This window comes from Schistocerca nitens, chromosome 2 (genome assembly GCF_023898315.1).
Source record: "Schistocerca nitens isolate TAMUIC-IGC-003100 chromosome 2, iqSchNite1.1, whole genome shotgun sequence".
NCBI lineage: Eukaryota > Metazoa > Arthropoda > Insecta > Orthoptera > Acrididae > Schistocerca > Schistocerca nitens.
In genome coordinates, this window is record NC_064615.1 from 352,447,654 (window position 1) to 352,471,449 (window position 23,796).

A 23,796-nucleotide genomic window follows, 5' to 3' on the forward strand; every position below is an offset into this window, starting at 1 on the left:
GTAGTTATTATTCAGGAAAACGAACGAAGTGGCTGTACCTGATCCATCGAGCGACTCACCATCAACTTAAGTGTCATTTATGCGACGTATTAACCCTTTACCTGTTCGTTTCTTTTATAAAAGCTGACTGTCGTGAGAGGAATAAGAAGAGGAGCTTGTTCCAGCAGAGAATGTATTACGAGCCGGTCGCATGGTTTTGCTCCCAGCAGTCTCTACAAAAGGGCCACCTTTACGTGAGCGGGCCGGCCGCGGTGGTCTCGCCGTTCTAGGCGCACAGTCCGGATCCGCGCGACTGCTACGGTCGCAGGTTCGAATCCTGCCTCGGGCATGGATGTGTGTGATGTCCTTAGGTTAGTTAGGTTTAACTAGTTCTAAGTTCTAGGGGACTGATGACCTAAGATGTTAAGTCCCATAGTGCTCAGAGCCATTTGAACCATTTTTTACGTGAGCGGTTAGTACGTTTTCCGGTTAACCTCCCACCCTTGATTCATTGAAGAACCGAACTTTCATATATAAACTGCTTCAAACGCCAGATTACTTTACAAATGAATTAATGTGTTAAACATTCGGCGCTAAGCATGTAAGTGAGAAGAAAGTGTAGAAAAGATTTGAAATTATGTTTAAAGTTTGTTTGCATTAGCTGAGAGCTCTCACAATCGGTATCAAACAATGAATGATTACAGTATAGATAATTTGCGCTCCGTTTTAAGCAAAAGCTAGTTTTTCACGAAGCTCAGTGTTTGTGACGTCATATCTCTTGAACTATTTGTCGTACAGTATTGCAAGTGCATTCAGTAGTATATGTGGATACGTTCTGCAAAATGCGTTACGAATGGATTTAGTAGTAAAGAAGTAATAAATTAAAACTTCATGAGTGAAGCTGCAGTTTCATTGCATGAACAGCGAAAATGTAGTAAGCGATAAATTTCTTTTTCCTTTCATAATTTTGTGGAGAGTGTAAGCGAGAATATATTTCGTAAAGGTTTGAAATTATCTGTAAAATTTGTTGGAATTTCGCGCGCCGTAGACACAGCTTCTAAATTTAATACTGCGTTAAACCTTTAGCATAAGATTATACATATTAATGATTAGATTACGGCAGATTTTTAAATTTGGTCAAAAACTGTATAAAATATTGAAAATCAAATTTCTGTTACGCCTGAAAGACGTTGGATAGTCAACCTTCGACTGGAACTGTGCTGTGCTCCGGATTAGCCGTTTCGTAATGTATCAGCGTGACAATGCCAGACCACACACTAGCGCTGCCACATCTGCAAAAATCGGACGCCTTGGGTTCACTGTCATCGATCATCCTTCATGCAGTTCCAATGTCTGCATTTTCTCTGTGTCCAAAAGTTAAAGAACACCTTCAAGGACTTCACTTTCATAGTGGTGAAGCGGTACAAGCAGAAGCGACGTCGTATATCCTTCGACAAAGTCAAACATTTACACTGACCATATAAGCAAACTATTCCCCCGTTCGGCGACATGCGTTCATCGCAGGGTGACTATGTTGAGAAATATGTATGTAGACATAAATAATAAAGACGTAGAGCGTTAATAAAGATTCGTTTTATTTAAAAACTTTAAGTGTGTTTACATAAAAATTCAGAGGCATTACTTATCAGCATGCCCTCGTAAATTCTGTTGGCTTAATAACATAGTTTAAACCAAATAAATGTTCATTCAATAATATTCACAAGTATGCGTATGGTGGTCTCACGTAAATTACGCACTCAAATGAAAAACGATTAAATGATACAGAAAAAGTGCGAACAAAGGTAACTTAGCTGCACATTAGTTCACGACAGTCAACTGCAAACGGTCCAGGTCCGAAAGTGCATGATGTAAACTACAGTTCATTCTCCTGAATAACCACTGCCTTTTGAGTGCATGCGTGTACGACAATTTTACTTCTTATCCACATTCGTTTGTTTTAATAAATGTCAGGACACACACACACACGCACAAGCACACGCACACCACTGTCTAAAACAGTATCACATTTGTACGATGGTCATTAATTAAAGAGACAAATTGGCCTGAGGTAAAAACTGTTAGTAGGGCAAGTTTGATACTTTTTATGGCTGATCAGCTGATGTGTCAATATTGTTTTCCTTATAACCTCAAAAATACTTTTCAATATGGTGAGTCCGCTTGAAACGTCCACATTAGTTGAACAACGTTCTGTTATTCGTTTTTTACTTGCTGAAGGCGAGAAACCAGTGAATATATGCTTCAGAATGTCCGTAAAATTTATGGTGAATGATGATGTTTGGTTTGTGGAGCGCTCAACTGCGCTGTCATCAGCGCCCGTACAAAGTCCCAATTTGTACACAGTCCAATTCTTTACACAGTCCAATCGAGCCACTGTCACGAATGATGAGAATGATGATGAAATGATGAGGACAGCACATACGCCCAGTCCCCGGGCAGAAAAAATCCCCAACCCGGCCGGGAATCGAACCCAGCACCCCGTGCTTCAGAGGTTGCAACGCTAGCCTCTAGTCCACGAACTGCCGGACATTTATGGTGAAAGTTGTATGCATCTGAATGTGTAGAGCAGTTCCAAAATGGTCGCGACTTAGTGACTGACGAACACCGTTCTGGCCGACCAGTTGCAGTTTCAGCTCCCTCGTGCCGACCGCCGTGACTGTGAAAATGGTATTTGATAAGGTTAGTACTGGTACAGTTCATAACATTATCTGTAACAAGCTGAAGTACCGCAAAACATGTGCAAGATGGGTCCCAAAGTATTTGACACGGCTGCACAAGGAAACAAGGTTGAGAATGTGCACAGTGCTAAAGGAACGTTATGAAAGAGAAGGCGAGCACTTCCCCAACAAAATTTTAACTTGTGATGAAACTTGGGTTCACTATTATGAGTCAGAATCAAAAATACAAAGCATGGAGTGGAACCACCTCAACTCACTTGTAAAGAAAAAATTCAAAACCCAAGCCTCAGCAGGAAAAGTCATGTTGACGGTGTTTTGGGATTCTGAAGGTACAGTTTTTTGTGATTATCTCGAAGAGCAGCGGACAAGGAACAGCCAATACGACTCGGATTTGCTTTTAAACAAGGTGAAGCCAGCCGTGAAAGAGAGACGTCGTGGATCTCAGAGGAGAGGTGTGATTCTCCAGGAAGACAACGCACGTTCTCATATTGCTCAGCTAACCCGTGAAACCATCGACAAAATGGACTAAGAAGTACTGGCTCATCCCCCTTACAGTCCTGATTTAGCACCTAGTGATTTCCATTTGTTTGGTGCACTGAAGGAGGCATTACATGGGAAGAGGTTCCTGGACAACGAGGACGTGAAAGAGTTTGTGGGAAATTGGTTCAAACATCAAGATAAAGAGTTCTTTGCAGCCGGAATAAAAGAGCTTGTAGCCCGTTGGAACAAGTGCATAAATGTTCAATGGGATTATGTTGAAATGTAGAAAAAGTATTGTAAAAATAAACGCTTTTTTTCTTCAGACCAATTTGTCTCTTTAATTGTTGAATGACCCTCGTAAGATCCGTAACGTAGATTCGTTGAAATAACAAGACTCGTCTTTCATTTCTTCAGCGTTAGCTGCCATACTGAGGCGTCGCCGCCATTCATCCCACCGCGCACGCTCGGTCCTGGGCAAATCCCTACATCCGGTGTCCGGCCACGAGCCTAGTCGGTTGGCTGACCGCGGCGAGCTGTCGGAGCCCTCTCTCACGATTGCCAATCGGTCCACGAGTCGTCTTCATGTAATGTCACACTTCTACTACGTCTCAGGGGCCGCCATAAAGCACCAAACTGTAGTTGAAGTTGATAGTTAATTTCAAATCTGGTTTATTAATCTGCTTCTGTTATGTGTTCTGTTGTGCTACATGAAAGTACGAAGATTAGAGAGGAAAAACAAAAGCAAAGGGGAACGAAATGATGTACCAAATTCCGTCCTCCCCCAGGAGCATACGTAGCACGGATAGTCGGCCACAGTTAATTCTCTAAATTATTTGAAATCGCATCAAATATTCTGTATGTTGTATTGTTGGGATTATAAGAATTTTGTTTATTTATTTCGCAGTTTAAACCCACTTCTGCGACGGAGTATGGATTCGATCCCGTGCTCGCTGCTAGTGGCAGGCTTGGTAAAAGACACAAACCATTCTGGTATGAGCCGCTGCATCACTACAAGTACAAGGTGAACAACACTGCTTATTTTTCGTTATAGTTTTAATTCGTTTTGTTTTCTATTGAATGCAAGTTATTTGCACATACTAACCGTATTGTTTCTTTTAATTTATTTTAATTTTTTTGTGGTTGACGTTTAATTTTTCTTATGCAAACTCACACCTGTAACAAGTGCAACAACTCTTAACTTTCATTCTACATCCTCAACTTACATAATAACTTTGACCTTTATTTGGATCGATTATGTAAATCGCCTTTATTCGTTTAGTTGAACACGAGAGCCACTGTTATTTTGGTCAAATTAATAAGTCGACCATAGCTAAACATATTTCATAGTGTGAAGACCATGTAATAGAATGTCATGAGACTAGAGTCTCAGCCAAGACAGTACATTGCCAGGGGTGCTTATTTAGAGATGGTGCAGAAATTTGTAAAGACTACAATCATTTTAACAGGATGGAAGAGGAAATAAAATACGTACATCGACTTTTCACAATGAGTGGAATTAACTGTTGAAACAATTAACGCATTCTGCATCATGTGACGAATTTTGTGCCCTCTATCCAGCTCACAGTGCCCATGTACGAGGCCTGTTTGTTTTAAGTAAGTACTGTATCGAAATAAAAATAAAACAGCTAGACTGTTCTTAGCAATTTTATTTTTACATGAAAACCTGTACTTTAATCTACTTTTCTACATAAATACCACCAATATTAAGGCACTTACCATGTTGTACAACCAAATTTCGAATACCATCCTCGCAGAAATCTGACGCGTGATTAGACAACAATATTCTTGGCACTTTAGGAAACTCATCACATAACGTAGAAATCGTAGTGTCTGTTCTCTCTCACTTTTTCATCAACGTTCTGTAACACATGTCAGTAATGACTGAAAGTCACCCACTTCGTTTCTCATCACGCATATTCGTACGACCATCTTTAAAAGCTCTCACCCATTTCTGTACATCCCATCGCTCACAATGTTTTCATTGATCTGTCGATGAGTTTCAGCCGCTTTCACGCATTTAGCATTAATAAAAGGAACCACAACGCGTATTTCACAATCGGCGGGATTGTCAGTCTGAGGAGGCATTTCAAATACAGACAAACGTAAACACACCGAATGACCCTAATTGCGTCTGTGACTTGCCAACGGAATGCGGTATACAGCGCGCATGCGCCAAATGCCGACCTCGGCGGAATTTCAAAACGGTACTTACTTTCAGAACACGCCTCTTATATTCGGCGTCGCTTCAGCATTCTACGCACTTGCCAGTGTTCATCGCTGAAGATGCCCCCCACAGACAGGGACAAACCTTCAGTGAATAGTTTTATATATCGACCACTAGGTCGATAGCAGTAGGTACTGGGAGATGAAGAAGCTTGCGCAGGATAGAGTAGCATGGAGAGCTGCATCAAACCAGTCTCAGGACTGAAGACCACAACAACAACATCGACCACGGCCTCTCAGTCCTGACATTTTAACAGAAGTAAATACCGGCCGCGGAAGCGTTCGTGGTGTTTCTCTACGACTGTTGAGAACAGTTTAGGTGATGCTGAATCTCGTTGGTGGATTCCTCTTTCAGTTATGAATTTTTACTCCACTGATCAAATCTTAATGACGACGGTAGCATTGAATAGTATATTCGACAGTATACTACGACGGCTGCCCAGAAAGCAATGCACTGCATTGTTTCTTCAACAATTCTTTACTGAACATAATTAGAATTACACACACAAAAGAATGGTGTTTTATCTACACATCCTATTTTTCCACGTAATCTCCATCCCGTCTATGGCCTTCCTCCAGCGCGAAAAAAGGCCTCGTATGCCGTGTCGGCACCAATCTTGTTCTAGTGGCGGAGCCAGTGCCTCACTGTGTGAATCACCTCCTCATCGTCTTCAAAATGTCTTCCACAAATGGCATTCTTTAATAGAAGTGCAAGTCCGAGGAGGCTAGGTTAGGTGTGTCAGGTGTGACAGCCGTGGATGGTCTCCCTGACTGCTGAAAATCGTGGAGCTCCGCCGAACCGCCTTCTGATGACCTCACCCTCCGTGCCCAGCGACTAACTGTACTTCTGTCGACAGCAGATGCTCCATACACTTTGCACAAGCGTTTGCGAATATTCCCCACAGTTTCTTTCTGTGCAGTGAGAAATTCAATGATGGCACGGTGCTTGTTACGTACATCACCTGCAGACGCTGGCGCGCTTACTCAGGAGACTTCAAATAATACATACGTAATGTTTCGCTTTCGAGCGTTGTTTTCGGCTGAGGAAAGAAAAATGCGGTGCATTACTTTCTGGGCAAGATAAGGGAGGTTACTGCGATAAGTGAAACCGCTTAAAAACTATGCCTAGCCCATCTTACTTGTTTCTGTGTGCGTAGCTGTTGTATATTTGAAAAGTAGAACGAAAATTGATATTTGACGTCATCCTGTGGCGTTTATGAGGCTGACAGAGCGTTTTCGAGGCGGCTGCGTTAGTGCGAGCCAGGACGTTGCAGTTTTCGATAGGCTGCTCTCCCCACCGTAAAACAGGTTTGGGTGCAGATGAGGAGAAAGCGTGGCCCGGGCCTGCAGCTGCGGGTGGAGCGGTGAAAGCAGTCGATATTCAACCGGAGAAAATGGTGCATCCGGGGGGGCTGGGCGGAAAACTTGACGTCGCACTCGCAGTTCGCTATGTATCCTTTACTTGCCGCTTCCTGGTGTGTACTTCCATGAACACGGCGAGACAACTTTTTCCCCGTGACCACCAGACAAGATTTCGTCCTTTCTTTAGTCCATCTTGATGAGTATTTGCGCGAGAGTCTTTCTGAATGATACAGCGCGATTTTAGTTTGGTCTTTTGTCACTGTTCCACATCCCCGACGAAACAGCGACCGCTAATTTCAACAGCGTGCGGCTGAAGCGTTGTGAAGATCTCTATAGTCGTCCGTCAGGGACTTCAAATGAGAGCATTTTCTTACGATAATATGGTTCAACATCTTCCCTTTAATGTGAAGTTGTCCAGCAACAGCGACAGCCGGTAAAATTACGTTCTGTCTTCAAGTACGACGCCAGTTGTCCGTACCAGCACACTCCATTCGCACGTGATTAATTTGAGGGCCTTCTCTAATAGCTGATACATAAGTCTTCGGATATCGTAGGTGTGTATTCGGTGGATAATACAGCCTCCTAACCTGTGAACAGAGATTCCTGTAAACGTGCTCTTTGTGGGTACCATTTCTTCACCTGGAGTCTACACACTGTACAGCAATTGATGACGAACGTACAGAAATTGATGACGAAATTTACATTACCGACCTGACTCAAAGATAAAGACAGCACTCCTGCATGGATCTCATGTCATTATTTTCAAATAAAAGTAGGCTGAGGGGAATACGGTGCACCGCCAGTCGTCACAGGTATATCAGATCAGAGGGAGGGCCGCGTGGTCTGAGGTGTCTTGCCACGGTTCGCGCGGCTCTCTCCGTCAGAGGTTCGAGTCCTCCCTCGGGCATGTGTGTGTGCGCGTTGTCTTTAGATTAAGTAGTATGTAAGGCTAGGGACCGATGAACTCAGCAGTTTGGTCACCCCCCCCCCCCCCCCACACACACACAAAAGAGAGAGAGAGACTGCCCACATTATTAAGAGCTATTTATCATAATCTTAAGGTGTGGCCTTGAACTATGACAAATTTCGTCCTGCTAGATCGACTCAGTGTCAGTGGACGAGCAGCTTACTACAGCCATGTCCTTCCGTTCCACTGGAACACAAAAACGGCATAGATTATAACATTCCAACTCGCCACTCCCAAACAATATGAAACCTTTTACCGTTCCTTTATAGTGGCGGAATGTTAAAAAGTTCTTCAAAAGCGGTGGCAGCTGCAAGTATTCTTAAATACAGCAAAATTTCAACAAAAACAGCCGCATCAGTTATACAACTCTCCATATTATTTTATTCCTGCAATATCGTTTTTGCGTCCATGCAGGAACACAGACAGAACAGAAACGACTTGTTTCTTGTTTAATTTTTTAGGAACAAAAGTATTTTGCGATATTTGACAGGAGTGGTCGACACAGATAGAATCTATCAAACTACCTAATAGACTGATACGAGAAGAAAGCACAAAAACGTTAATGACGTGAAACTAGGCTGACTGCCTCACGACCCTTCCAGGGCGCTGATATCACAAGCTCTTGCGCAGCCTCCCGGAAAACAATTCGCAGAAACTTGGAAGATACAAAGCAGACGTAAATGGGCTCAAATGGATCCTACTCTGAAGTCAGTGTGTATAAAAATTCGCAGCAGCAGGTTCATTTCTTTTGCGTAGCGCCCGTACATCCCATTTACCCACGGAGCTCGACTGTTCCTTCGATTGAGGAATAAAGTAAACTTATACCTATATAGACATATACAGAATCTTGCATAGCCTTTGCAACAAACGCCTATGACTGACAGATCTCGTCATAGAGAACAACTGTTGTTGGAGGCAAACTGTTCGCTGACGCTTCCCAGCAACATTAGGCGCCTGTTAAGACTTGTAATGCACCTGGAGGCGGCTTGACCCGCTGAGGTGTCGGAACATCGATGCTGTCAATGACCTCCTCAATGGCTGTTTTCAACTCAGCAATGGTTTTGGGGTCATTGCTCTACACCTTGTCTTTAATGTAGCCTCCACAAAAAGTATTCGCATGTGTTCAGATCCGGAGAATATGCCGGCCAATCCTCAGAGCCAGAACGCGGTCGCCAAAGTGCTCCTCCCTCCTGCTTCAATGGGGTCGAGTTCCGTCTCGCATGAACCACATCTTGTCACCGTGCCATCAAGAAATATTGCACCGATTATTCTGTGGCTGGACATTGCACACCACAGAGTCACCCGTCGATGGGGAAAAGACTTGCGAAATGCGGTCTCTCAGTCCCCCAAATGCGCCAATTTTGTCTATTGACGAACCCATCCAAATGAAAGTGGACTTTCTTGCTGAACCAAACCATACAACGCATACTAATTCCCACCATGTCCCGCGGCCAACCGCGCAGTTTGAACGTCCTAACGCAAACCGATCAGAAGTTACGACGATTTTATTTCATATCGTTACCCTGTAAAAGCGCCAAGCAGATCCAATTCCACGAGAGTTATTCGGAAAGAAAGGTCCAATCGGTCTCAAAATGGAAACAACAATGAAATGAAAAACTTTTTATTTGCAGCAGTTTGCTACACATTGCAGCTAATTCTCTACATAGCCGCCGCTTGTCGTAGCGCTGTACGAACTTTCAAACCTCTCTTCATAGAAGACATCTGCCTGTATTTTACGCCACTTCTGTACGCTGGTCTGCAGTTCGTTGTGTATGCCAAAATGTTGTCTTCGTAGCCAGCGGTTTATGTAAGCAGAGATGAATATCAGTGAGAGCCAAGTCTGGGCTGTAAGGTCGGTGAGCAAATACTTCCTATCGAAAACATTGCAGGTGGGTCCTCATTGTCCTTGCCGTGTGCGGCTGAGAATTGTCGTGAAGAAGAAGACGCATGACAGGTATGTTACGTGGGGTTGCATGAAATCAGGCGAAACCTCACAGCGGCCACCCGTACTTGTCGGAAGACTGTAGTTCTGGGCATCTTCACATGCGTACTCTGTGCGTCTGAAGAGAGCGACGTGATGCGGTCGATAGGCATACTAGAGACACTGCCCATTACATCAATACAAAGCTTCGATGGAGTTTTGGTGTAGTCTCCATTCTGCGACCTATCGGACATTACCTTCCGGACAGCCCTCGTACTTCCCGCTTCGCTTCTAAAGTACCTTTTACCGCTTACATGCACTCATTCTGTCAGTTTATTGAACTGGTGGTACGTTGCACTCCTAGTTAGTCGAACCCACTGCTTCGGTAAAACCTTGTCATCCCAGGGTCGCCAAATACCAATGGAACCCTGGTGATGGTGGGAAACGTGAGCGAACATTTTTTGGCTCTGAGCACTATGGGACTCAACTTCTCAGGTCATCAGTCCCCTAGAACTTAGAACTACTTAAACCTAACTAACCTAAGGACAGCACACACATCCATGCCCGAGGCAGGATTCGAACCTGCGACCGCAGCGGTCGCGCGGTTCCAGACTGAAGCGCCTAGAACCGCTCGGCCACTCCGGCCGGCAACATTTTTTCTCCAACAAAAGTTGTTCCCTATGGACCTCGAAACATCCTATATAAATATGCAGATATTTAGTATGCAGTACGTAGTCTGTCCTGAGCAAGCCTCGTAATCGCTGAATAACTACTGCAACCTACATATACACTCCTGGAAATTGAAATAAGAACACCGTGAATTCATTGTCCCAGGAAGGGGAAACTTTATTCACACATTCCTGGGGTCAGATACATCACATGATCACACTGACAGAACCACAGGCACATAGACACAGGCAACAGAGCATGCACAATGTCGGCACTAGTACAGTGTATATCCACCTTTCGCAGCAATGCAGGCTGCTATTCTCCCATGGAGACGATCGTAGAGATGCTGGATGTAGTCCTGTGGAACGGCTTGCCATGCCATTTCCACCTGGCGCCTCAGTTGGACCAGCGTTCGTGCTGGACGTGCAGACCGCGTGAGACGACGCTTCATCCAGTCCCAAACATGCTCAATGGGGGACAGATCCGGAGATCTTGCTGGCCAGGGTAGTTGACTTACACCTTCTAGAGCACGTTGGGTGGCACGGGATACATGCGGACGTGCATTGTCCTGTTGGAACAGCAAGTTCCCTTGCCGGTCTAGGAATGGTAGAACGATGGGTTCGATGACGGTTTGGATGTACCGTGCACTATTCAGTGTCCCCTCGACGATCACCAGTGGTGTACGGCCAGTGTAGGAGATCGCTCCCCACACCATGATACCGGGTGTTGGCCCTGTGTGCCTCGGTCGTATTCAGTCCTGATTGTGGCGCTCACCTGCACGGCGCCAAACACGCATACGACCATCATTGGCACCAAGGCAGAAGCGACTCTCATCGCTGAAGACGACACGTCTCCATTCGTCCCTCCATTCACGCCTGTCGCGACACCACTGGAGGCGGGCTGCACGATGTTGGGACGTGAGCGGAAGACGGCCTAACGGTGTGCGGGACCGTAGCCCAGCTTCATGGAGACGGTTGCGAATGGTCCTCGCTGATACCCCAGGAGCAACAGTGTCCCTAATTTGCTGGGAGGTGGCGGTGCGGTCCCCTACGGCACTGCGTAGGATCCTACGGTCTTGGCGTGCATCCGTGCGTCGCTGCGGTCCGGTCCCAGGTCGACGGGCACGTGCACCTTCCGCCGACCACTGGCGACAACATCGATGTACTGTGGAGACCTCACGCCCCACGTGTTGAGCAATTCGGCGGTACGTCCACCCGGCCTCCCGCATTCCCACTATACGCCCTCGCTCAAAGTCCGTCAACTGCACATACGGTTCACGTCCACGCTGTCGCGGCATGCTACCAGTTTTAAGACTGCGATGGAGCTCCGTATGCCACGGCAAACTGGCTGACACTGACGGCGGCGGTGCACAAATGCTGCGCAGCTAGCGCCATTCGACGGCCAACACCGCGGTTCCTGGTGTGTCCTCTGTGCCGTGCGTGTGATCATTGCTTGTACAGCCCTCTCGCAGTGTCCGGAGCAAGTATGGTGGGTCTGACACACCGGTGTCAATGCGTTCTTTTTTCCATTTCCAGGAGTGTATTTGAACCTGTTTGCTGTATTCATTTCCGATTCTCCTTCTACAACTTTTACCTCGTTGCACTTCCTTTCATTACCAAATTCGTTATTCCTTGATGCCTCTTCACTTCAATTCCTTTTTCTTAATGAAATTAATTTACTGATAATAATAATAAGAAAATTATATGAGGAATGCATATTATAATAATGATATCTTATTTACTGATTAGTATCAAATTTAAATCTGCACGATAACTATTTCTTCATCGTTCACATCGAGTTAAATTGCAGTTATAATGCTAGTAGAACAACCCCCTACACGCCTGAAATATTGTTCTTTAAACAAAACTTTATTTGGCGGTGAAGGAATCATGAATATTTTTTTTCTCAATTGTTTGTGTATGTATGCTGAACGTCTGTAAAGAAAACAGCAGACGGATACATAATCTTTTAATATCTGCAATTCTGTGAGATGGATTCCTGTTTCCTATTGAAGAAAGATGCTTTTACTTATCAGAGAGTTCTTTTCTCTTATATTTTAGCCACATTTTCGCTACAATAGATGAATAAGTAGCAGTAGATAATTTAGAAAGGTAGTCAGTGACGTGACTTCCTCTGGATCCTGAAAATGACAAGATATTTTTGCAGTGTGGCGTATCTAATAAATACCAGAGAGTCAACATCCTTACGTGTGTTATTTTAAATGGCAGTAAAATTTCAAAAGGTGAATAATGTTGTTTAGAGGCAAAAAAGTATTAGTTTGATGTGCTGTCTGCATAGGTCGGTAAATGGCAAAATTTTAATGCTGTCTAGTTGATAAACATAGACGTTCTCGTGTTCTTTTGTAGTATTGTTTCTCGGTCAAATGACACAGTTATTAGTAAGCCAAACATAGCTTCGTACGTATTTTACTCTCTGCGTAACCTGTTATATATTCTGTAAATTCTAGACGCACTTCAGCATTGTACTGTTGACGTACGTCGTGCAGCGAGAACGACATTAGATGGACTATCCATCAAACATCTCAGAGCCGCTTTTGCCAAGTTGGCATTCGCAATTTCACAAGACACATTAGTATGCCTGGCTACCCTGTAATTCATTTGTACGGATCGATATTCCACGGCTATCGTGACTGACATTTCCCTTCGCAGTTCCAACTTCAGCAGCCGAAAATTTAGACCAGGGTCAGTCGTAGTATTCTACCGTCTGAGCTCAGGGATAACGAAGAGGGTAAAAGGCTTGCGGAAGGGGCAAGGCACTTGCGTGTGCGGATCTCACTGTCTTATCCGCGGAGAACTGCAACCTTCTTTCAATCACTGAAGGCTGGTGATTACCTTTTTAGAAGGCGGATAAATCTTTACGTATGCCTTTGACAGCTGTATACGAAATGCGTGCATATACTTGTCAGAATTATTGCGAAACTACTTCCCAACTGTATGTTACCGTCTCCCTCTCTTTTTTTTTCCCTCCATCAGTCTCCTCATCGGATTGACGCGATCCGCCACGAACTGCTCATTAATACCAATCTCCTCATCTGAGTGTTGCAGTTGCATCCATCATTCTCAAGTATTTATTGCTCGTATTCTAATCGCTGTCTTCCCCTGCTATTTTTACCCTCTGTAGCCCCCTCTAGTATCATGGAAGTTACTATCTAATTTGTTAACACATATCCTATCATCTTGTTCCTTCTTGTTGTCAGTGTTTTCTGTATCTTTCTTTCTGTACCGATTCTGTGGAGAACCTCCTCATTCCTTATGTCATCATTCCACTGAATTTCTAACATCCTTCTGTACCACCACGTCTCAAACGCTTCAGTTCTCTTCTTTCCGGTGTTCCCACAATCCAAGCTTCACTACTAAACAATGCTGTGCTCCAAACGCACATTCTCAGAAACTTCACCCTCAAATTAAGACCTATGTGGTAGTGTGGCTCGGCAATGCAAGAGTATGTTACATTTTGTTTTTCACGCTGCATTTGGACTACTAGGGTCAGCTAGTTTTGTGTGGGCCGTAATGTTCCAGCAATACACTTAGCCGGAACCAAAGACTCCAACTGCGTACCTCTCAATGCACCTAGTTGACGCCGCGGGCTCCATTGTCCTTGCAGTACCACGTGGAGTTGTCTTGCGTCTTTGTGTAAATGGCAGCCGTGTTATACGTATAAAACTTTTGTACATGAAACTGAAAATAGGAAATGATAAAAGAAAAAAATTGAATAAGAAGAGCGGTAAAAGAAGATAAGGTAGATTGAGTATTAGATGTTCATTCACTTGGGCTGCCCTGGGAGAAGGTCTCGGAATGTGACCTCGAGTCCAACATTCGTGTGCTGTGCCTCCCAAGGTTACTTATTAAGGTATGTTAATATGCTAGTCTTGTTAATTCTAGATTCTACATGGTACTGGTGCTTGTATACTACACTGTCCAGTCACATTAATGTGACTGTTAGAGGCCCGAATAACCACCTTTCGCAGCGCGGTCCGCTGCGTGACGTCCAGGAAAGGAGTCAGTGAGGTTCTGGAAGGTACGGGCAGGGATGTTGAGCCATGCTGACTCCAGTGCGCTAGGTTTCCCGCTTAAGGACGCGTGGCGTTTACAGCCAGATCGGGGTGGTCCTATAGATTGCAGCAGAGAGCGGACAAACGAAGTCCACATTGCCGAACTGCATTGCTGCGGATAATAGTCAGGCTCGTTTGCTTACTGTACCTTCAAATCCATGAGGGGAATAATAAATATTAAAACCAATTTCGATCAATCGTCATGAGAGAAATAATAATTCACGTGCACTGTTCCACAGATTTACTCAAAGTGAAGTACAATTTTTCTCAAAACGACGTTGAAACTGCTTGTAAAAATTTAATACATCAAATTAACTTCAAGCACAAACCGAAATCATATTTGCTTGACAGCTGCTTCTGCTCAATATTATTAAAAATGTGTAAGGTGTTTGTGTTTGTGTGTGTGTGTGTGTGTGTGTGTGTTTGACCATAGTTAAGTGTAATTAGTGCGTGTAAAAAAGAATTAGTGGTAGAAAATACTAATGTAAAAGACCATCATAAAAATGATCAATAAGTTGTATTTTTCGTTGTTAACGGGCATTGGGAGTGTAAACTAACACGTTCTCGATATTGCAGTGTGAGACCGCATTTATAATCCATTGAACAAGCAATCAATTAACGGCCATCTGCGAATGACCCCAGGGAATCTCACCGATAACATCGAAAACCACCGATATCTCGACAAGTAACAGTGACTGTCATTTTAGGGTCTTTCCAGTTCGTGCCTTGAAAGTGACGAGGTTTAAAACATGGTGGGACAAGCTTAACTTCTCTTTGGGAAATATGTTGAACATTATAGTCTGCATAATTAAAAGGATACAAAGTCCTAATAAAAAAGGCTAGCAAGTTCTCATTATTGTGTATGCAACTGATATGTTGACAAACACATTTTTTAAGCCACGAGCCTTTAAAACTAAGAAATAATATTACTTTGTTCCAAAGTCTACATTGTAATACCATTGTCACTTCTATTTGAGTCTATTTCTGAACAATCTGATTTTAAATTTACGATGATAGGTTAAAGGCTTATATCGACCATCACTTCTGATAGGTTAAAGGCTTATATCCAACATCACTTCCCTGTTCTTCTTTCTGAAGCTTTTCAGCATGCCACACACACAGTCTGTGCCCACGCCAGAGGTGGGATGTTGTCTGTTGCCTCATGCACAAGCGATTCACTGTATGTTATCTTGAATGTTTTGTTTTCTTCTGCTACTGAGCCTTAACACCCTTTGCCAAATTAATTCCATGGGGCTACGATGACAGTGATACGCGGGTAAAACGCAAAACTGTGTGATCCCATTCGCGTGCAAGGAAGTCAAATTTGTACGTTGTGTCACGTGACTTATACAGTATAAATTAACGAGCTGCAGGAGATCGGCACGAGTCTGGTTTATACGGTGCTCAATATTTTTATTTTTAAGCCGGGAAAAAATATTCGCTTTTTTGGTGTTTGTACTTGATTTTTCCTCTACAAGAGTTGAATTATAACTGGCAGCGACCGACTTCGAAGCAAGGTATGATAAGAATTGTGAATCACGTCAATAAACTGATAGCGTTCATTGCCGAATGGTAATTACTTCTGTTTTTCTTGCACGTACATACGAATTTATTCTCAGAAATAAAACCAGAAGAAGAGTCAGCATGCAGAATAATTATCCGAGAACCTATCCCTATGAGAACTTTAAAAAGGCCAGTACCATCACTCATTTTCCAGCAGATCATCTTTGAATGATAATTAACCAATGGTTCATCAAGTTAATACACTATTGAACTACCTCCTGCTCTTGTATCATTAATCTTTATATGGGATATAGTAACGTCTTCTAAAATTCTTTAACTTGGCGAACCGCTTACGATTGAAGCCTGCATAACTGTAACACGTTTTTGTTGTGTGGGGCATTCATCATTCACATGGAGCACTTTAAAACATCGTTGTTAAAACTATTCATTTGTATTACAGGTTCTTTGCGATTTCGATGCTTTCCAGGCGACACGACACCAACTGTTTCTACGGTTCCTACAGTTCATACTTTCCTTTACAATTCTCTTTGCAGTTGGTCGACACCACATGGTTCTGGAGTCCGTTCTTGTGTTTTCCAATGTCAACAGTAGTAGACCTGCTTTTAAATTCACGTTTGAAAAAGTTGTAAATGCCGTTAATTATCCACCTCGCCTGCGTGTGAAGCACTTCACGTTTATTGCCGTCACCTGACTTTTTTTTAAAAATCGCTCTTAAATTTCTTTTTAAATTCTTTATTTCCAAAAACTTATTAATTATACGCGTGCCGCGTCTTAAATATTTACAAGATACACATTCATAGCTATACTGCTGCAAGAAAAAATAGGAAACAAGAAAATTGATAGTTGAATGAATAATTCGGTTGTCGCGAGCTACGGCAACAGTGCAGCATGTAGGAGCAAGATTCTCGGTCTGTAGCTGTAACTCTCTGCTAGCCGCTCGGATACAGAATGAATATTATTGACCGCCAGTGGTTGGTGGAGGGATATGCGCAGAACGGTTGAAAATTGGGCCGCCTTCTTACATGACGCGAAAAAAGAGGTGGAAATGGTCTCCAAGATGTTGATCCATTGAGCCTTCCAGAATGACAGGATCAGACAGGGAATTCCACGAAAACATTCCTCATAGCGATTGTTGCAATGTGTCTGTACCCTCACTCAGTGGACGCCCAGTCGCAGTATTGGCGTGTAAATAGCAGCTTTCGTCGCAGACAAGCGGCAGTCAGCATGGGTTCGTGAACCAGGCGCCTGCTGCAGAGGCCCATAAGCAGCAGTGTTCGCTGAACGGCCGTTGAGGAGACACTTTTGGTAGCCCCACGGTTCATCTGGGCGGTCAGTTGTGCTCAACAATTGCTCGTCTGTTCGCCCACACACATCTCCGTTGCCCTCGTTCACCCCTGTCGTCTATGGGCCGTGGTGTACCACAGCTGCCTCGGTGCCGGTTATGGATAGCGCCATTTTGCCATGCACGGGTACTTAAACCACCGCAGCACGCTGACAGTTAACACACTTAGCCGTTTCGGAAATGCTTCCACCCTTCTCCCGAAAGGCAATGATCGGCCCCTTTGGACGTCAGATAATCATTCCCTTTTCCGCATTACGACGACGACTGCACTGTTTCCCGCGTCCCCTCGACATGCTTTTGATACCCTCCACTGCTAGTGCTACCACCTGCCGTCCGTGAGTGATTATTGCGCAATCAGTCGAATATGTGTCTGGACATTGTCTGTGGTACAAGCTTGCAATTGATGGATGTTGTGTATGCCACTAATTGTCACCCTTCCTGTGTTTTTATCACGAGTGCAAGAGAATGTGCGAGTGGCAACAAAGGCAGGGGGAGAAGGGTGAGTGCGAATGTAGCTGGTGCAGTAGGGTAGGCGTGTGGCGGGGGCGGTAGTGGGGAGCAGCGGTGACCCAGGCGGCGCGGCGTGGCGGGTCGATACTCTGCGGCGGCGGCGGCGGCGGCGGCGGCTGGTGGGGCGCGGTATGGGAGGGGGCGAAGGCGGGGGAGGGGAAGCGCGTCTAGACGGGCGGCAGCCACATTGATCGCGGGCCGGCGGCGGCGGCGGCGGCGGCGTGCTGTGGCGGTGACCCAGTCCGCCCGCAGAGGCGCCGTCAGCCAGCACCGGGTTCAGCGCCCGGTCGTGACTCCTCGCACGTGCCGCGTCTGCAGCTTCCTGCAGGCTTACGTTCACTGATACCAACTCACATGTCAGTGCCACCCTTGCAGTTGTCTTGACAGTCCACAGCTTGAGGAAGGCTTAGACGGGCACGTTTTTCTGGACCAGGTGGCATTCCCATCCGCCATCGTAGTATTAAGTTTCTCATTGTCTCTTATTCTCCCAGTGATCTGAAATATGTACAGCAATTTTAACCAGTATAAAAAATGATCCAGACCGTCCAAGGCGGAGAGGCGGTTTTCTGCTGGCTGTCGGTACACATTGGCACATGGGTAAATAATACAGCCGACAAAGCAGCCGAAGACTCGTGTACAGGAGGCGTTCTGATTCGATGTGCTGTCCGCCCGCGCGATATCAACTTATTGTCTAACGAAAGGATCATGTGTCGGTGGTAAGACGAGAGGCTCGAAGTGGTAGACAACGAACTGCGATCAATGTTTGTCAATCTTGTAGAACACCACTTTCGCTGAAAATATTGTAACTGCTTGTGTAGGTATCCTCACATGAGGATAACGTGGATTGCTCGAACCCTATTTTCTTAAAGTCAGGCCGCGCGGGTTTAGCCGAGCGGTCTGAGGCGCTGCAGTCATGGACTGTGCGGCTGGCCCCGGCGGAGGTTCGAGTCCTCCCTCGGGCATGGGTGTGTGTGTTTGTCCTTAGGATAATTTAGGTCAAGTAGTGTGTAAGCTTAGGGACTGATGACCTTAGCAGTTAAGTCCCATAAGATTTCACACACATTTGAACATTTTCGTGTTGTGTAGGACTCAGATACAGGGACTTCGCTGGCCTGGTCATGCGACGGATGTCTTTACCTCCAAGAAATTCCTGTACCAAACACCTCGTTACGAACGGGCAGTATCGTCCATAAAGAGGAAGTCTGGACCATCTGTATGAAAAGGCGCACATACCGTAACAGTACTCGTGCCTCATCTCCGTACGTCTGAGCATTTACAGTATTCCTCCGACCACCAGCGAATGGCCATTCAACATTATGCCCCCTCACTCCGTGACGTCATTACCATCGAAACCGGTGTCTTTCCACGACGTTCCTGGGGTTGCATCGGTTACTAGGCTCCCTCCAGAGTAATATGCGACGAGAATCATTTTGCAAACAGAATCGGGATTCATTTCTGTAGAGCACATTCCTCCGTGCATTCATGGTCCAGCTTTGATTTTGAAAATTCCATAATGCACTGGCCCGTCTCAGTGCTGGAGTGCGCGGGATGTACTCTGCCGAACGTCGGGCAAACGGGCATGTATCCTCGGATACATAATTTGTCGGGATACAGCAACTCCTGAGGCTGCTGCAAGCTCTGCAGCCAATTATCTTGCGGGTGTACTCCACTTTCGTCGGGCAGTTACAACCAGATGTAGGTCCTGCCGTTGGATGGTTATTCTTGGTGGAGATTGTATTGGCTTACGAGGAACATCCGCTGTGTCTCGAAACTGTTGCCAAAGCTTGGAAATGACACTTCCTGACACGTCCGAGGATACTGAGACCGGTTTGTTTCCGGCCTGCTTCCAGACAGCCCAGTATTCTAACCTGCAAAACAGGGGCCAGATGGCGTCTTTGTGGAATTACGTTATCACTTCACAAAGCGACTACGCTCGGCTCACTACGAACAGACAAACAAGACCGATACATGAGTGGTCTCATGCACTGTTTATGTTTGCCTTTCTGTTAAGCCGCTGCATATAGCACGGAGTACAGATTTTCTACAGGGTTAACCTCAGTAAAATCGACTAACTGCAGGGACCGACTCCTGACCGGAAATGAAGGAAAGATAGGTCCTACGAACATGTGTCCGGAAATGCAACGTTGCCACAATAGTTGGCACTGATGTAAGCAGCAGAATGATTTGGTAGTCATGTTGAGAACAAGCTAAGGTGGTATTTGCATATGGCCAAGCAGATGGAAACAGTCCATAGGAAACGCGGCTATGCAAAAATAAGTACTCTCACAGACGCGAACCACATCACACAACATTTTAAGCCCTTTTTGGGCGTTTGTGTGATCATGAGTCCATTCAGACAGGTGAACGTGCAGGGAGGCGGCGGACTATGCTTACACCAGATCTGGAGGACCGGTTCTACAGGATCTTGAGGCGAGTCCTTGTACAAGCACATAGGCAAGTGGCCAGCTAACATGGGGTAAGCCAAAATACAATCTTGTGTATCCAGCATCACAACCGCTACTGTCTTTATCACTTGCAATCCCACGGAGGCCACTTTGAAGATCTGTGGAGCTCTATAGTGTGTTCCCGGACAATTGGTTGTCATTGAACACACACCGTCCATTTCGAAACACACGTTCGTAGGACCTTCTTTCCTCCACTTCCAGTCAGGAAGCCGTTCCTGCAGTTTGTCGGTTTTATTAATGTTCACCTTATATACAGAACAAACAGCTATGGTTCGTAGGCAAATATTTACCGTGATTGCTCGGATTTACTCTTTTCATTTTCGTGTTTATGCTTTACTTTTGGGCACTAGTGTATATGAGAAAGTCACGTAGCCAGAAAATTGTAGCGAAATGTAGAAAGAGGTGCAGAGGATCTGCGTTTGGTGTAAGGACTAGCACTGGTCACTGAACATTAATCAATGCAACTTATTGTGCATAAATTGACGGAGCTACTCATCATTGTTCGATTTCTCTATTGTCTATAAATCACTGGAAACAACCAGACATTATCTAGAAATATGCTCCCGGCACGGCGTAAACGGGAAGCACAGCATAATACTATGAGGGTACGTCAAATATAAAGGGGATTTTGTTTTATTTTTTAATTATCTGTTGACAAAAAAGGCAAATATAGTTTATTTTCTACGTAGTCAGTTTTTTTAGAAATACATTTTTCCCAGCTAGAATGAAGGTTTCTATATTCCATCACCTTAGAATGAAGCTGATTGGACAAGGAGCCAGTTGCGTTCGGATTTCCCCACGCTGTCGTCATTTTCAAATCTTTGCCCTCGTGAAGCTGCTTTAAGCGGCCCAAACAAGTAAAAATCGCAGGGTGATACGTCCGAGCTGTAGGGGAGATAATCAAGTTGAGTCGAGTGCATTTCTTCAAGGTTCGACACTTTAGATCTGCAGTATGGGACCTGGCGTTGTCATGGAGGAGGATGGTCTCACGAATCGATTGGTGATATCTTTTGAGGCGACCCTCACCCGGTTTAATAGCTCGCCAGTAATAAGCAGCAGCATTGATTGCACGTCACTCATGCAACAAATCAATGAACAAAATGCCTCGGCGGTGGAAGAAAAGGGTTGAAAGAACGTTGCCAGCTGATATTCGATTCTTGGCTTTCACGGGGACTGTCTCCTCTTTCCCCCAATACTGGTTTTGAGTCTGTAGCGATGGACCCACGTTTCGTTGCAGGGGACGATTCGACTCAGAAATGCATCACCTTCTTCGCCAAATTTTGCTGTAAGACTCTGACAAACAAAACGTCTCAACTTCTGATCTGCGAGCAAAAGGCAGAACTTTAGGTTTTCTATGATGATCGTTTGACAACGAACAGAACTTATTCCAACCCTCTCTACACTTTCTGATACATTCAACCCGTTGATCTCCTTCAAGAACGTCTCGAACCGTGCGATTACGTCCGAAGACAGCGATTGCGTTCTTGGTTTTCCACTTGTTCTCGTCCTTCGTTGAACTCTTTATGCCAGGAAAACACACGAGTGCTTGACAGTGTTTGGTCTTCGAACTGTGGAATATCCGAAAAATTTACGTCGCTTGAACTGCTTCACGAGCAGGAAGTTTTATGATTATGATTATATGATGCGCAGTAGAGGAGTGCACGTGTTGCTCTGACACAGTGAGCGCTACTGACGAACTGGCTGGGAGTGTGGGCTGGCCGGCTCTCCTAATCCTCTCCCCCCCCCCCCCCCCCCCCTCCTATCATGCTAGAAACGCCGGTCCAGTCCTACGAACCGCAGGACATTTGTAGCTGTAGGAAAATAAAGTGCGAGGCAGAGTCATTGTAGGAATCACTCACGAAAGAGAGAGCTTTCGAAACCCTCGTTTGATTGATTCTTGACTGTTACTGGTCAGTCCGAGGCCCTTACCAGGTAGTGTTAAGAGAGAAGATCAAGTAAATTGAGTGAGCGCCAGAGCGTCAAGGAGAAACTCGTCAGACACCAGTGGCCGACGCTACTAGAGGGGCGTTGTACTCCGCAAGGAGCTCCAGTATCAAAATGCATTGTGCGTATGTGCCAAGAAGTGCACTTATAACTTCCTCCCACAGATTTATCGCGAAATTCGAGCGCGTGAAGGGGCCTACCGGCACTCGTTCTCCCTCGTAACATTCATTTATGGAACAGGATAGAGGAAAATGATAGTGGCCCGCGACGTACCCTTCTTCACACACCATAAGGTGGCTTGTGGGATGTAAATGTACGGCAAAACTTTGTTTGCATATTGTATGTGAATGCAGTAACATGCACGTCCGTACGGAAGCCAATTCAGTTTTCTGGCTCTCAGGAAGCGGTAATGTTGCAACAATAAGGGGCATTTGCAAGCATAACCTCGAGGGAGCATGAAGCAGTGTAAATATCTCGTGCAGTCAGCAGTGCGTTTCCTCTGCTGGAGATAAGACGCACTTAAGTAATGCTCAGCAGTTGAGGAATACGCTGAAACGCCGACGTGTAATCTCGCAGGACGGTGAGTGGTTTTGCTGAGGCAGGAATGTGGAGGCGCGGAGGCTGCCAGATCTGTAACGCATTCCCGGAAGGCGGCAGGTAGCAGCGGCTCCCACGCGCAGCCCCTGCCCGCTTCCCGGAAGCCGTCCGCCGCTGCCTCCTGGCCCCTTCCCTTCGCTTCCCTTCCCGCCCACCTGGACCCAACCCCCCCGTCGGGCCACACCGCGCCACGTGCTTCTGGGAAAGCTCCAAGCAACTGGGCGCCTTGTCTCTCGTGCCAGCCTTCTGCCCTTATGCCAAGTTATGTCTCCAACAAATCGCCCCCTCCACCATAAATTAGACCAGTATGTTACACACTTTATTACCAGTGATAGATAAACCGCCTCTGTAATTTGGAGGCGGCCAGATGTTTGTATGGGTGACTTCCCTCCTCCCTAATTCTTGCCAAACACAGCCCCCGCCCCCCAGCACGTGCAGTGTATATCCAGTTCATGATACCTATCATAAATTGAATAAGACCCAGGATATTAGTGGAACAACGCGTAAAACATTATCTAGGAAGATTAATATCGTCTAGGAAGATTAAAACACTAGTGTTGTAGAGCTCAAATTAGTTGAAGGAAGGTTATTTTTGATATGACAGTACCGACTGAAGCTGCAAATTTTCTTACGGGATCATTTCTGTGGTTGTGACTGTGAACACATATATTTTTGTAAGAATATGATTAATCACTTGTGTACGAGGGCATGTTGAAAAGTAATGCCTCCGAATTTTTTATTCTGTTCTCAGTATCGTTTGGGGTATTACATGTCAAATGTATTACTCGGTTTTATGTGAGGACTCTTAAAGCCTTTTAAATAAAACAAACGTTATTAACATTCTACGTACTTACTCCTCATGTCTACGTATTGCAGCCCTCTGCTGCTAGAGGGCTCCGAATTATAACGTGTAACATTGCAGTGTAACGTAACTATGTCGGTGCGTTAGAAACAAGTGCTGTAAGCGAGTTCCTAATTCGAAGAGTTCGTCCACGTATGGAACACCCTCTTCTCCTCCAGCATC

General features: G+C 45.2%; 1 protein-coding gene across 2 annotated transcripts in view; it reads left to right on the top strand.

Annotated features, from left to right (window-relative positions):
• Positions 1 to 23,796, top strand: part of LOC126236166 (ski oncogene) — a 666,701-nt gene that overhangs the window by 360,824 nt on the left and 282,081 nt on the right. For both annotated transcript variants that reach the window (XM_049945259.1, XM_049945260.1), the window contains exon 2: positions 4,060 to 4,176. In XM_049945259.1, the coding sequence (XP_049801216.1) occupies positions 4,060 to 4,176 (117 nt within the window). The remainder of the gene's footprint in view (positions 1 to 4,059; positions 4,177 to 23,796) is intronic.